At 33.9% G+C, this 16,563-nt stretch overlaps 1 protein-coding gene across 1 annotated transcript in view; it reads right to left on the bottom strand.

Annotated features, from left to right (window-relative positions):
- Window positions 1–16,563, bottom strand: part of LOC106888005 (chromosome unknown open reading frame, human C15orf41) — a 130,105-nt gene that overhangs the window by 54,437 nt on the left and 59,105 nt on the right. The window contains exons 9-10 of the mRNA XM_014941923.1: window positions 16,044–16,109; window positions 13,827–13,932 (exon numbers count right to left, since the gene is read on the bottom strand). Coding sequence (XP_014797409.1) covers window positions 13,827–13,932; window positions 16,044–16,109 — 172 coding nt within the window. The remainder of the gene's footprint in view (window positions 1–13,826; window positions 13,933–16,043; window positions 16,110–16,563) is intronic.

Genomic DNA, 16,563 nt, shown 5'->3' with positions numbered 1-16,563 from the left:
CAAGTGCTTAACTACACTTTTCAACACACCACACAACCAAAAACATTACCAGCAAATGCAATTTTTTATTACATGAGAAGAAACAGCAGAAATCTGAAACATACTTTGAAATATATTTTCACATATTAACAGAGACACCTATGATGAGTAGGAGCTCCTGACTCTACCACACAGGCAAATGAACTTCTGCCAATATGTCAGTTACATCGTTCTGTGGGTAATTGTGCTAACATAATGTTACATTAAGCAGCTAAACGTTTGCCTTATTTAAAAAAAAAAACCCAAATTTATTAAAAGCATAACAAACTAAAAAAACCCAAACAGGTAAAATCACTCAGCTAAGGAAGTCTGGAATATGCTCTAATATGCTATCCATAGTCTGTGTTAGAAGCTAAAGGACACAGAACTACACACACAAAATAAAGCTATCACTGCTGTATGGACTGCAGAATATTTTCACAGCAATTCTTCCTCATCCTTGGAAACACACATTACTTTTAACACAGTAACATCCTGAAATTTTATAACATTTTGGATTTCTTTGAAATGAAAAGTCCATTTTATTGTTTTTTAATTAAATCTGTTTCCCTGAAAGGTCTTTAAAGGCTCTACAAACTACCTTGCATTTTATTACTGCTGACAGTTATCTAAACCACGCTTGAATGCCCTCTTTATCCTTTAGTGAACAATTGAAAGATCATATGCTAAAAAGACTTGTGCTTTCTCTTCTTCTAGCCCTATAATTAAGGCATTTTAATACATTTCTTCATAGTCATTAAGAGAGCACAATGTTAAAAATTAATGAAATGAGACAATTTTGAGTTTAACGACCATAAATACATACAACATAAATTTGTCTCAATTGTAGATATGAAAAAAAGCCTTCTTGAAATCACATGATGAGATTACCGAATTGTCAAGATTTTGCTTTTGCTGTCTAAGGGTATTTAAATGATGTATGGTAGCCTGACAATACTACAGTGTTGTTACATACTCTACAAGAGAGGTAAACATTTCTGTCAAACATTCAAATTCCATTGGTTTTAGTATGTTTTTGTTTACCTTATATATATACCTATAAAAAAAGTGGTATTGCCGGATGATACTGAAATGGGGAAGGAAAAAGAAGCGAGGAAGCAAGACAAAGACATATGAAGGGAAAAATGATCTTAAGACAGTTGTAAAAAACCTGACATATCATGTAAAATACCACTATAATAACACTTACTTAAAGAAGCACTTTAATAATGCTTATAATAGAATCAACAACAAGATTTTTCTTAATTTGGATTTTTTTTCTAAGAAACAGAGCTCACTATATTCATGTATCACACATTTTTGCAACGGAAAGGAATTCAATGTTTCTAAGTACATTTATCTTCACTTCTATATATACCAATTAAATATAGCATACAACTGTACTATAGTCACATTATTATTATTTTTCCAAAAGGTATTACTAGTGAGGAAATTATACTTAACTAAGTTAAGGTTTTTGAGATGCAAGTTCTTTATGCTTTCTCAACTAAATGGTGAAAAGACACAGTGCAACATAAAGCAAGATCAGAGATTATTTTTTTTTTCCTTAAGATAGACACACACATGAAAAAAATAAGTTGCTCTCCAGAAGATTTTTTAGGGTTGTCAGACTGTTATATTATAAACAACCTTATTAGTCCTTTATAATTACAATAGGTACCTCTGGACAAGATCGAGCAGACATGACAAATGCTTCTGACTTCTTTTTAAATCGAACCTGGAAGGTCATCGCTGAACAAACAGAATGCTATACAACTGGGGCCATAAATTGTGAAAGCTAACAAAAAGGTAAGTTTTTTTGATATTAAGAATTAAAATTATTCTGTTCAGGCTTTCCTGTATAAAAAACAAGAAATAAGAGGATAAAATTGTTTTAAAAGGATTAGTATCTAAAGAAAAATAAATCCTTGCAAACTTGATTATCACACTTTTTCTTTCAGCAGCTGAACCTGTATTTTAGTATTTATGCAATGTCTTTAAAGTGGTTGCTTTATTTTCCAAATATATTTTATATATATTATTCTTAAAGATAATTCCCTAATGAAGATTTACCCATATTAACATTTACTTTTTTGTCAGCATTATGATGAAACTGTGGACAGTTAAAAAAAAAGCAGTCAGTCTTAAATCTGTGGGACTTGCTATCCTCAAATCAAACCAGTAAAAGGATAACACGCTAAAGTGCATTTTCCCTAATATTTTTATTCTGGTTTAGGATTATTTAACAGTACTGGTAGTTTTGGATTAAATTTAATTTGTATAGAGATAAACAGTAACTTAAGTATTTGGAACTGGAAACCAACTGATGGATCTCACTTTTAAATCTTGTATTTCAGCTTGGAAAGGCAATGTAAGGATTGAATTAGAAAGCTGTAAAGTCTTGATGAGAATTAGCGGTATAAAACAAAAAAAAAGTCAGTTATTTTCCTTACAGTTAGGCTGAACAAAATTGTAAACCAAAAAAAGATTTGGATATCAGTCAAATCAACAGCTTTACCTAATAAAAGTTCTAACAGAGCACTGAGCATATCATTTCAAACAAATATGAAATAAATATGAAATATGAATGACTTTAAAAAGAACCATATGAAAAGCAAAACAGTAAAATCACCAAAATTCAAGCAGAGGAAATTTGAACTGAAATGTATGATGGGCAATTAAGTACCTATTTTGACAATTCTAAGTGGTCAAGTTTTTAAAGTATGACACAGAAACCTTAACCTATCTATATATGAGTGATAAATGAGGCATTTTGTGTCATTACATTCCCATAAATCACTTTCTTTAACTGCTGATGGCTTTTATCAGGTCTAACCTTTTCAAGCTTCTATCAGAGTGCTAACATTTTCAACTTTGACACATACGCAGTTTACAAATTCTGCAGCTGATTAACTCTGGACAGAAGCTCACTGCCATCATTGTCTTCTTCAAGTTGGGTTACAGCTTCTGTGTCTCAAAACCTCACATGTATCCTTTGCATGCCAGAAAATCTCACTTAATGTATTGGGCTGCGTTGCAAAGGGTGCAAGCTATTTCTCCTTTTCAAACAAATAAATGAGAATATTCTTTCTAAATTACTCTTCTACAGAGAGCCTGAAATATGTGTGATTTTCAATATTTTAGAATTAAGTACATAGTGCATTCCAAATCATATTATAAAATACTGCAATTATAAGCTGATCATGATGATGGGCCCTTAGATAATTTTGTGGGATCCCTCATTAAATTTATCTCTGAACTATTTTGTAGATTTCAAAGATTATAAACTGCAATATCTTGAAATTATAAATTTCAAAGATTCAATTTCAGCTTTACAGGACTCAGAACACGAAATGAATTTAACCATGATAAACTCAGAACACAATATGCAACAGCAGAAAAGAAATACAGGAAATAATTTTTTATCATGCATAAGCGAACCCAAGGATTTCAAGGAACACTTGCTTTCTGTAGGAACTAAAATTAAATTAAATATTTGCATGACACACTCAATTTTTGCTACAAATAGCTGATAAAATAGATGATAAAAACCCATCTAGGTGTCTGTCTTCAAAAACATTTTAACCTACTGTACTACTCCAACAACAAGAAGCCAGCAATAACAGTAGTTCTTTCTGCCTTAGTAGCATCAAGATGTAGTAAGAATGATAGTAAAGCTTTAATCTAAATGCCTGCATTTTCACCATTTTTTAATTTAAAAACGTGCACAATAAAATTTAATTCAGATGTATTTCATCTGTTGAAACAAGCAGCGAAACATTCACTGAAATGCATTTACAAGATGTAATTGATATAGACACTGAAACAAAGCTCAAGTTTAAAGAAATACTGTCTTCAATAATATTAGTCAGACTGAAGAAATTTTCATGTTGGTTGTGTGACCACTGGAAGCCTGGTACTTCAGATGGGATTAGTTTTGATAAGAGCTAACTACACATCAGACCTAAATAATGAAACCTGAAGAGACAGCCTTGGACCATCCAAATAGGAATGTCCGCAGAGGCTCTCGTGCAGTTGATTGTCTCTTGTTGATAAACAACACATCTTAGAAAAACAGTGGTTGAAGGACTAATTTTTTTCAGCATCACAGCTAAACCAGCCTTGTAATGTCAATATTTAACATCTATCCATGAAAAATTAAAAAGTTCTTTATTTCACTAATAATGTCACACATCAGGGAAGCTTTGTGGTTACACTTTGACAATTCAGATGTAAATCTTGGAATTCCTGTAAGTATTCATGACAAAGGCATATTTATCATTTAAAACAAAAGGACATGATTTCTTGATGTTCATATCACAGACTAGTGATGGATGAGAGCATGCTAATCAAATGACAAACCAGAAGGAACACAGATGCTTGCTATTTTGATTAGGAGAGGGAAATGAACATCTCCTTCCTAAATTAAGATATAAACTTTCTAAAATTAAACACACAAATATATACATACGTTTGTATAACACTGTGTATGCATAAGAGCTTGGTATGTTCTCAAGCAGACATACTGCAAATACTAACTAGAATAACCACCAATTTACTTAAGGTCAGAAGGAGCCAAATATAGTAAAGAAAATCAAACATTGGCTTTAATCAATTCCAGTTAGCTGCTTATGAATTTATATAATCAGAAGCAATTTTAGTTTTCTTATATTAAAACTTCCCAAGTAATGAGAGAGACTCATTTAATCTTTTTTTTTTTTTTGTAATTTGTCTCCTGCTGCCTCAGTCCTAGGTTTAAATTATGCTCACGTGCAATTACACTTATGTAATTTAAAATTGCATAAAATCAATGTAAACACTACTGAAAACTAAAATGAAGGCTGTTTATGTGGGATGCAATATTGGCAGACAAGTGTGGAACTTCAAAAGCAAATTTTTATTGCAAGCTTTTATATTTTTGATACTCAAGCTATCTTATCTCAGTGCCTTGCTTTATGTGTCCTCAAAATGCATCAAACTACTTACACGTGTTTAACAAGAATCCTTAAACATTAAGATCTCCACTTACTAAGCCTAAGAGTCACAAATGCTGTCAGTGAGACAGCCAAAACTTTGTTAAATCTGTAGATCCACATGCAGTGGCAAGGTCCAATGAGGCCCAGTAACACTTTCACAAAATACTTGTCCAATGTTGATAATATTCAACTCCTTGAAATCCATCTTTCTCTTTCTTCTTTAAGCAGGCGGTAACTATAAAGCAGAACCCTCTGATACTTCTTCCATTATAATTCTGCAATGAGTGAACAACTTTTTGGTATCCTCAAGAAAGTACCCTGGTCACTCTAGTTCTGAACAAGACAAAGAAAAGGCATTTTGCTAACTGGAGAACTATTCATAAAACGTACTTGTTTACACCTTGCTGTAGTTATGAAACCTACAAATAAAGTACTAAAAAAAAATGAAAATATACTGAAATCCAGAATATTTGCACTTAAAAAAAAAAGTCCCCTACGTATCATTTTCAAGAATTCATAAGAAGGAACATTTAATAATCTATAGAAAAGTATGTAATTGAATGTGTGACACTGAGGACAAAAAAAAATATTGGAATTTAAAGTATTCTAAATGCAAAAATATTTTTATTCGTGTTAAAATAATTTTTACCCGACCCTTTGAGCAGAAATGCATTCAAAGTCAAGAATTATATAACATCTGTTTGAAATGTAGTGTTTAAAAAAATACACCAACACCAACAATCATTTTGCTCTGCTACTCCGAGGCCCCAGTAAGACACATCCGATGATGTGCTTAACGTGACTTATCCACGTACCCCGCGTGCCTCCTTTAATGCAAGATTAGTGCCCTAGGAAAGCAGATTCTTGTACTCTGGCAACACAAATCTGTATTGTACAGTCACCCAGAATAAACAAAATGTAGACAGTTCCAATATATACTTTTCAATCTCATCTTTAATCAAGAGAAACCACTCTCACAGAGGCTGAACACTAACTTGGGATTCCACAGTGACACTATATTTCTTTTTGCCTAAGCCAAGATTTCCTAGACACAAGGAATTCGTGCAATTGTGTGTAAATCTGACTGTTGTCCATTAACCAGCCAAAGACTACTGAATCTACTCATTTTAATTTCTCTTAGATTGTGCACTAACCTCATGCCTGATGTTTTTACATGCTTTATTTCCTTTGAGTCCTATCTGTAACCTGCTATTGACATTATTTACTTTTTTTCTACATTAGTACAAATAGTTTTCACGGATTCACGTATATATCGTGTATATAGTAGTTATAGATAGTATATATCGTATATATAGTTGTTTATCATTTAATACATTAAAGGCTGCTTAAGACACAACTAAATTCCTCCACCTCTTGGACCCTTTTTGAAAAATTTACTGGATGCCCAATATATATAATATTCAATAGCATGTGAGAATAATTTTTATGCAACTCTGATAGTTAGAAAGATAGATAACTCAATTATTAGATCATCTATCAAAATATTCAGATGTATAAGAGGCTACTAAAAAGATTGATGACTGAGAAAGTCCACTGATTCTCTAGCCATCATATTCACACATTTGGCTAGACAACATTTTTCGCTGCCTTCACAAGCAAGCTTCATTACCCATCACTCCACTGAAAAGAGTTTATTATGAGGCTGCCATCTTGGCAAGACTATTATTTGGATGATAAATGTTGGGGGAAAAAGTGTGTCTAGATTTTTTTTTTTAAGATGAGCTTTTTGACAGATAAAACAAACAGCATCTACATTTCTAATTAACTTAAATTTGGCATATACAAATACAGGTCAGTAAAGCTATGATATGCTACTAGATTATCTTCTGTCTGAATCTTGCCCTTAATTTGTAAAATGTAAATTAACTAATTAGAAGAAAAGCAGCATTATTTGTGACAAAATGCTTCTTCTACTTCTTTGCTTTGTGACATTTATGATCAACTGTAGTCCTTCATTCTAACTTCTAATAGATGGATAATTATGCTCATACGAATTCATTAGGCCTTTAGTATTTCAAGCCAAATGAAAACTTGAGGTTTCTGAAGGCAAGGAAGCACAACACACTGCAACATGCAGCTAAATTACATACTTGCCAGCTTCACTTCATTTGCAATATTATGTTGTTTACATGTATACCTTGCATTAATAAAGGTATGAAGGTACCACTTTCAATATTCAAGCACCCGACTCAAAGGAAAAGCTCGATTAGTATTTTTAAAAAATCTCTGTATCCTTTCTGTGCATGATGCATAGTAAAAATAATATGCTTTGTTCCTTAGTATTAAGAGTTAAATTTCGCTTTATACTCCTACCACCCTCCTCAATTGTCATTTGAAATGGATTAGACTAGCAAATATAGAATTACACGAAGGAAGGGGGAGTTGGTCATTCTTGAGTTTCAGCCCAGCAACTTGACCTTGTTAAATAAAAAATATATGATATCATAGTTTACAGGAAGGGATTCTTTTTGCTTTGGTTTGGTTTTAACTATTACTACGTAGATAAAGACTCAACACTAAGAAATACATTGAAAATGTCAGATGTAAATGTCAATTAAAAATTACAAGGAATTCTGAAAGGTAAGGTCTGTGGGGGGTTGACATTCTTTGACATAGTGGAGTGTCTGCAACCAGGCCTTTGGCAAGCATAGCAGGATCTATGCTGTCAGCTCTTATCGTACATAAACTTAGATGCTTGTCTAATCTGAATGAGAAATACCAGGAAAATTGGAGCTGAAGCCTTGCAGTAATGTGGATGAAAGCTGAAAATGCTCTATCTGCACTACAGGAGTCTCTCGTGACATGACAATATTTAAGACGGTACAGGAAAATATAAGGAAAAATAATTTAAACAAAGCTATGTGGTGCTTCATTTACTACTTTTTAAGTTCAGAATGCAGCAATCTAGCAGTGAAAGAGGCTTAGTAGTAGAATTAATTTATAACGAAAATCTGAGTTTCATGTCCGTATTAAATACATTATCTAAGAAGAACAATGCATAAAAATTTATACTTAATTAATATCAATCATTCAAATATAAATGCTAATATGAATATAGTATGGTCTGTTCTTTTGCTTTGGCAAAAATTAGTTTTGATACAAAATAAAACAACTTACAATTCAGCGAAACAATTAACATTATAGCAATGCCAGGCATAAGCCATGGTCTCAATGGAAAATGTCTTCATGCTTTGTTATTCAATCACACTGTTATAGAGGAGTTGACTGGTAAAATCTAAAAACATTACTTTAGAGCTAAAGTAATTTTTTTTTTTTCATAAACTACACACTTGACTTTTATACTATTCATGTGTCATGAAATAAAAGTAACCATAATTTATGTCAAATGCTGTTGGCAATAAGCTAAATGTAGCTAGAACATTTGTGAAGTGCAGAGGTATGCCTGTATATGTGTGTGTGTGTGTGTATGTGTATGAGCGTACACATATATCTCGTTTTATCTCGCAGGAGAACACAGAATTTTATCACCTTCACAAATTAAACTACTGAATCAGTAAACTAGCAGAAAATGGCAATTGTCACTGCTTTTGATTCTTTTCTTGTCTAGAAAGAAACATATCTTACTCAGTGCTACTAAGGCTAGCAACCTGGTATGGCAAATTTTCAAACAGTGAATTATTTTTGAAGAAATGTATCTATATATAGTCCTAAGAGGAAAAAATCATTGTAAAGTCTCTCTTCTACCTACATTCATTTTTGCCTAAGATTAATTTACTAATTCAAGTGTAGCCAGGAGGGAGCAGAGCAAAACCCAGCATGTGTGAAAATCTACAAGCATTAGATAGCTAAACAAACCCTAAGTCCCTCAGTGTTGCAGTAAGGTCAAAACCTTTCAGCATTGTACCAGTGTGTCAAAATATGTCAACAAACCATCATACTGCAAGAAGAAGAATGACCTTTCAGTTCTTTATGTTTGGGCTGCCAATGAAGCTTTGGATACTGGGTATGCATGAACAGTTTTCCTAGCCACTTGACAAATGCAACTCCCAAGGTTTCCTCCAAGTCAAGTTGCTATACCACTGGCTTTCAACTCACCAGTATAACTTTTTAAACCATTTGCAACTGCAGAGTACTGATCTTGTTATAGAACAGACATCCATAAACCCACAGCATAACTCCCTCTTCCCCAAGCACCCACAATCACAAAACAATTATTACTGAAACAGTCTTCACAGTAACACGACAAACCATTTTAAACAGTTGAACAGAAAAAAAACTGTATATTGTTCTGATGTTCTGTTTCAGCCTTGGCTCACATGTGATTCATCCATATAGTCAGCTGCAAATGAATTTGAACAGAATACTCTTCTCACAAAACCCAAACAACACATCGGCTGTGTTTGTGACTGAAATACAATCATTTGCTTTGTTTCTGTTCACATTTATCTGAAATAAATACCTTTTGTAATCTACAGGACTGATGTTTTTACTGTAACTGTTATTTATAAATGAAATTCTCAAGATCAGACATAATTTATTAATCAACAACACATTTAATCACTAATTTAGGCTCCCAAAAAGTGAGGTTACTATTTTAAAATTACTGATGAGAAACTTGCTTTTATTTATTCTTTCAAAAAAGCAGAAACACTGGACTAACAACATTAAGAACACAAGCAAATGGGGAAGGAATTTAGTACAGGGATGACTTACCATTCTTATTCAACGAGAAGATGAAGTGCTTCTCTTTCACTATGTGAAATTACCTTTAGTTTAATATCAGTGTCAAATGTGACATTTTCCTACGGTCTTTCTCACATACAGTAAAGTTTCTTTAGCTAATAATGGCGTCAAGCTTTCTCCTGGGACTCTCCAGAAATTACATTCCAGGATGTACATATGCCTTAGCCAGGCTTGCAGAAGATACAAAATGTAAATTACTGTGTTTGAGTTTATATCTTCTTACAGCAAGTCACTGACAGTGCACCCACTAATTACTATTTTAACCGTGTATTGCTGATTTCTGTATGCATCTTAGAAAACAGGAGTGCTGCCTATCAGCTCTGACTAATAGACTTTTACAGCCAGGACACCAATTTTTAATTTATGTTAGAAAAAATTATAAAATTAGACACTCTGGGGAAAAAAAAAAACCCTAAAATAATTTACAGCATGCTCTCAGACCATGTTTTAAACTGCAATCTGTGTTACTTCCTCCTCATGCTCTCCAAATTACCTTTAGTCACACTGACTATTCAAGTTTTTATCCTCATGGTTACAAGAAATACATCAATGTAGGCCAGTGAACAACGAAGAGTGTGGCATCTACTACACATGCACAAAGCAATTATATTTTGCACATCCAGTTGTCTTGTTTACCCAGTGGCAGTGAAAGCTATAGCCTGCTCAGTGGATGTCACCACTTTGAAGGAACAAATGTATTGAGGGAAGGGATTCTGCAAGTACATGAATCATTTTATACTAAGTTTGTTCAGTATATAAAATAGCTTTTTTTTTTTAAATCATCACTCTGCAAAATCAGTCTGGGAATACGTAAGACCAAACTTGCCTTTTTCTGTTTATTATTGAAAATTCTCAATATCTAAACAGCATCTTAAATTACAACTGTGCAAACCCACTGACAAGGTACACTTTGTACATTTTTAATGTGAAGCTTAATTTGAAGATGAGGTTGCAGTGCAGCACTGCAACTGAAAATTGCTTAACAATACCATTGATGTATGAGCCATAAAAAACCTTGCTAAGCTGTCCCTGCAGAACTCAGAGTAATAAAAAGGTGTTCTTTTGCACTGAGGTGAACAGACATGGTTGACTGCATCTAGGGAGCTGTTCTGTTAAATGAGAAAGTGCCATTTCTTTCCTGTCAGTACAGACCAATTTAAGACACTCGCAGATTTAGTTAGCGATGAGAAAGTGCCATTTCTTTCCTGTCAGTACAGACCAATTTAAGACGTTAGCACAGAGTACAGGATTTAATGAAATACACACGTAACAGCAAACAAACCACAGCTATGTTCAAAGCTTTCAGTCAGATTGTGTGCAGAATTAAAGTTCTACATGTGACACATGCGGGAACTTTTCCAGTCTTTCCCAATTTTCAGAGAAACAATAAAAAAGCTGAAAGAAAAAGGTCTAAAACCTCTTACCTTCCTTCCTTTCAAAGTATCTAGACATGTATTTCTATCCACATCTAAGAGGTGATGTTACAGGTTTTCTCTTCAATTTCCTTTCGGCTTTAAGTTCAATCAACAGATGAGGTTTACAAAACCCTAAACTATCAGCTGAGTGTCATACCTCTGATGCTTCTTCCCCAAATGGATTCCTCCTTCAAGAGGAAAGGAGACACACAGGTGCAGTGAATTGACTGGGAAACTGGTTCCCACTTGAGAGATCCTTGCATAGGCTGATTAAATCTTACAAAATTGATTCACAGTTTGTGCAGCTACACCTGTGTCCTTTCATATAAATAGTTTCAGAGAGTGATCAAAGTTAACTGTCTAAATGCAACCTAATGTGTCAACAAGTGTTCATTAACCCAACTGTCATATTAGAAGAAGCTGCAGTAGCTCAGAATTCATTTTAGAAGATGATGTGATGCTGTTAGTTTGGCCAAGCAGTACCAAAATTAAAACTAACAGGATTTGTTCTTTAAAAAACCCCACAGAAATCTCCCTAATTTCCATAGTTAACATCACTAAATTCTGGATTTGGGGAATAACAAATCTCACTAAGGAGATTCCTAGTTTCCTCTATGAATGTAAAGTCACTATATTTAAGAATCAAATATTTTTGCAGTTGTTTTCAATATGAACAGCTATAACAGAAGATTTGAAAAAATCTTGAAAATACTTCCAAAATAGTCTTATCAATCCACATATCAATTCAGACTAGCTTTTGCAACACTAAAGGTAAAAACTAGCAGCTCGGTGAGAAATGTTATTCCATTTTTGAAGTTGCAATATTAATTAATACATGACAAAATTAAAATGAAGACAGCTGTATCTTGGTTTCCTGATAAATGCATAAAAGAAGTTTGTTTTGGAAATTTCAGACTCAAATGGTACATTTGAATGTACATTCTCAAATGTTTTACACATTTTATAGCTCAAACCAGAACGTGGATAGTCATTTACTTCAGCACAAAAAAAGGCAGAAACTAAAACTTCAACTTTGCAATGGCAATTCTGCTTCAAACAAAATGGATCAGTGCCTTCTTCCTACTTGCCTATTCAACTTTCACCTCATGTTAACTTAGCATCTTTATGCTCATGTTCTCTATTTAAAATTCACTTTTTGGAGCTGCTTTTCTCTGCTACCATCATGGATGCCTTCAAACTCATCCTTTCTCCTCAGAAAATATTCCAGCCAGTACATCTAATGGCCTCCTACCAGCCTGAGCTGCTCCATCTCCTCTTATTTACACAGTTGTGCAAGTCCAGCACCGTTTGCATCAGTATCTTTCTGGCCGTTCTCACCATTTGCCTAGATACTCTATATACTCAAATTTCTCTCGAAGTCTTGTATTCTGGTTATAAGATTCATAAATTCTTTTCTACAAATTTCCTGTAGTAGAGTATCTTCATCCAAGAGCTGACAGTCTTTCTGAGATCCCCATTACCTCAATTCAGCTTTTGTAAGTCACTGCTTTCTGGGATTGTCAAGTAAGAGCACGTCTTTCTCATGTCAATCAAGAATGTTGCTGCAGAGCGTAATTTTGAGCTCTGATGATAGTATGCTCAAGATTTGGTCTCTCTTCTTCTGCTGCCTCCGATAGAATCCACTTTTAAGTTATTTCCCAACCTATGGTTGGCTATTTTAACCTTGGCATTTCTCATCTTCAGTTCAAATGGTCACCAGACTAGCCTCTGATGTTGGCACATGCTGTCTAATTGTTGCGTGTTCATACGTTTGTGTCATTTTCTCCACTATGCCTCAGATTTCATTGATGATCTCTTTTGAATACTGAGCAGAACTTTTAACTTTATGCTTTTAAAAATCATTTATTAAAGCTTTCATTTATCTCACTTACTCACTACCTTGCCTTGCTTAGTGTTCCACCACATTAAAAAATGGAACTGAATATAAAGCACCTTTTTATTATTGTTTTTGGAAAAAAAATCCTCCAATAAGGAGGCTTCTAGTACCATGGAAAGATATATAATTATATACAATAACAACTTTTATAAGAATAAAGCAGAACTATTTTAACTATCTTTAAAAGAAAAGATCTTTCTATCAATACCATCAACATGTTAAAAACCCCACTCTGTCTGGCATAACTCATTTCCCTCCTTATGTTCCTGCAAATACTTAATACATTTTTTTTATCTTGAAGACAACTGTTATTACTGCTTAAAATGTAGATAATATTTAAAAAAATACTTTATTAAAAAACCCCAGTGAAACAATACTGTCCTAGATACAGTTTGCAATACAGTTTTTGACACACAATGTCCACTTGGTTTGTGAAAATTATAACAAATTTGGCACCTTGCAGGTATTACAAAATGTTACAGCAAAATCTTCCTTTGAACTCAGGTACTAAAAAAATTGATATATAGCTTCTGTACCGAAGTAACTTAATTCTGTCATCCAGCATCATTGTAAAATCACCATATATATCTGCTGCATGCTAACAATTATGATGTGAATTTTTCACAAATATTTCATCATTCAGTACAACATACTAATTGATGACATTCAAAATGCCAGATTAGTAACATGTATTTTGTTCACGTGGCTTAATACAAAAGTCACTAGTGTTTCTTCCAGTAACTTCTTTTAAAATACAGTCCTATTTGTCTATAAAGAAAAAGAACAGAAATATACCTGTTCCAGTAGCTCCAAAACTGGTCCTGCAAGTAGGCTTGGTGGCTACTTTCATCACCGAATGAGGCTTTGCTTTCAATCCAGTGAATTATGTGTCCTTCAACAGCTAGGGTGACAGCAGAAAATAAAGTGAACTCTGAAAATCAAACTCAACAGCCTGCAAGAATGTGTTTGGGAATATCCTATTTACCCTCCAATCTACTACATAATTCATGCTTGCAACAGAGCTACAGATTTGTAAAAATATCTTTCAAATATGCACATGCACAGAAAGGTTGGAATATGGCAGCACAATTGACCATAGAGTGTAAAATTACTTGAGAAATCTGGGTAAATAACTCATGAAATCACCACACTGAGCTCTATATGTCACCACTACCCTGCTATCAGTAACCAAGTTAATTTGTGTAGGCCTATACTTCTACACCCTCCCCCTACCCTCACCACCTTTAGACCCCAGAAGATAAAATAGCCTAGGCATAAACTCTGTAGTCAGTTGAGAAGCAATTTCTAAGAAACATTTGCCTTTCCTAGCTATGTACTGAGTCATGAAGAAGAGAATTCAGGGACTGCCATACATTAATTCTGATTGGACAGCAGGTAGAAAATTATTTCCTGCCAATCTCAAGTGACTGAAATAATATGAAGAAAGTAATGCTCTATCACTATTCAGATTTCAAGAGATAAATCCATGCTAACAAATTAATGGCTATTTTTATCTTTCTTTCTAATAGGGTAATATTACAAACTCAGGAATCGTTTTGGCTGTTTCCCAGTTTCCCTTCTCAAGCATTAGAAAAATCAGCTCCATCCAGTTGCTTTTATTTTTTTCTCTCTAGGTGACCCTGACAATCGGATGACCACCAGAGGTCCCTTCCAGCCTCAGCCATTCCGTGATTCTGTAATTTCACAACCTCCCCTGCTAACTTTAAACTTCACTAAAAACAAGTGTTCCCTCACCCCTAAAGTTCTTGGTAGCTTCCTGAGACCCTCCAAAAATACAAGGTATGGAAGTGAAGGAGTGGAAATTAATTGAAAACTCTCCAGGTGTGGCTTGACAAGAGTGAATTGCAGATCATTAGGATGCCAAATCCTATTTCAAATATGGAGTGGTTTGGTTACAAAGGTATTTTTATTTTGTACATATAAGCTGTTATTAACACCACTACCATTTTTCTTTTTAGGAAATGTGATTAGGAATACAACCATCATTGAGCTAAGGGAAGTCTTTAAAAACTTTTCAGAAGACTCTCATTTACATAGCTGTCTATCTGTTGGATAACGGATTCTTGTGTTGAAAGATGGTATCTCAAGCACTTCTGAGTAGTGAGACATTTTACAGTACACACTCAATTCCTTACACCAGTGCACAAATCAGTTATCTCAGTAAGAATTCTAACTGGTATTAGTAAGAAGAACAAAAAACTAGTCATGTATATGACTTTCACACAGTGCTTTCAGCATTTTTATCTTCTCTGACAGACACAACAGTAGGCATCTGCATAGACGGGTGCTGTGTTCGATGGACGTGAAGAGAAGTCTTTTGGCATTAAAGTCAATTTAGAAAAAGTGATTAACAATCCTTTACACTTGGGCAACATGGATTTTTTTCTTCCATGGCCACTAGGTCATCTGATTACCTTCTTACAGGACCTCAGGACCAGAAACTGGAGACGAACTTTGACATGACCTTTACACCTACTTTTATTCTTTCTTACTTCTTGCTATGCAGGCTTTTAAAAAACAATAGAGAACTGCAGAGTTGTATTTAGAGGCAAAGTGACGGCAAGAGAATAACTGCACAATGACAGACCTTTATGTAATGATTTACAAGTGTAATGGTAATGCTCTTAAGACAGTTTGATCTGATTTGGTCTAGAAGTTTAAGACAATTATAGGTATTTCAGAGTTCAGTTCATATAGACAGTGGGCAGAGCAGGTTAGAGGGAGTAAGGTTTTGGTTGTTCTTATTGTTGCTTGGTCTGCTTTTTGTGATTTTGTGAACATGCAGACACCAAAGAGGAAACACCGGGTAACACTACTTATGATCAAACATCTCTGACCCAAACTACAAGTTCTTAAAATTATTGGATACCTACTGAAAAAAGAGACTGATTTGTAGTACCCTATAATATACTCCACTGAAGTAGCCACAATATTTCACCCTGAACACTCCTACCCAAAATAAAATAATAAAAATTCTTTTAAAAGACTTACCTACTGGAACCTCTAAAATAAAGTCTGGTGTTTTGTCATAACCCTTTGCACGAAGCTGATCTTCAGCTATACATAGAGAATAAGAACTATTGTTTATAAAACTATTCTATTAAGTAGACAGCAGTATAATTAATTTTATTTTAAATAAGAGTGCAAGAATTACTAATGCAGTCATACATATCTTTCTTATGCATGCAATGCTGTGTCAGATTAAATGAACCTCTGTAGAAAACCTGAAGCATGGATATAAAAATGCTTCTTTGTCATCCTTGCATTTTTATGTCTTCATTATAAACATCATTAATTCAAGCTGTCATACAGTATTTTATAGCCCCCAAATATTCAAAATAAAGAGGTATATTCACTGATTGAAAGAAGAGTCTCCTCACATTAGGAGGCTGTTAAGATTAATCCTACTACCACCACCACAAATGTAGATATACTGCACCTGCCTTCTTGGTTTTATTTTAATGTTAGCATAAAGTTGTTCAAAAAAAAAAAAAAAAAAAAAAAAAAAAAA

This window comes from Calidris pugnax, unplaced genomic scaffold (assembly GCF_001431845.1).
Source record: "Calidris pugnax isolate Ruff unplaced genomic scaffold, ASM143184v1 scaffold56, whole genome shotgun sequence".
Taxonomy (NCBI): Eukaryota; Metazoa; Chordata; class Aves; order Charadriiformes; family Scolopacidae; genus Calidris; species Calidris pugnax.
This window is presented reverse-complemented; position numbering and strand designations above follow the sequence as displayed.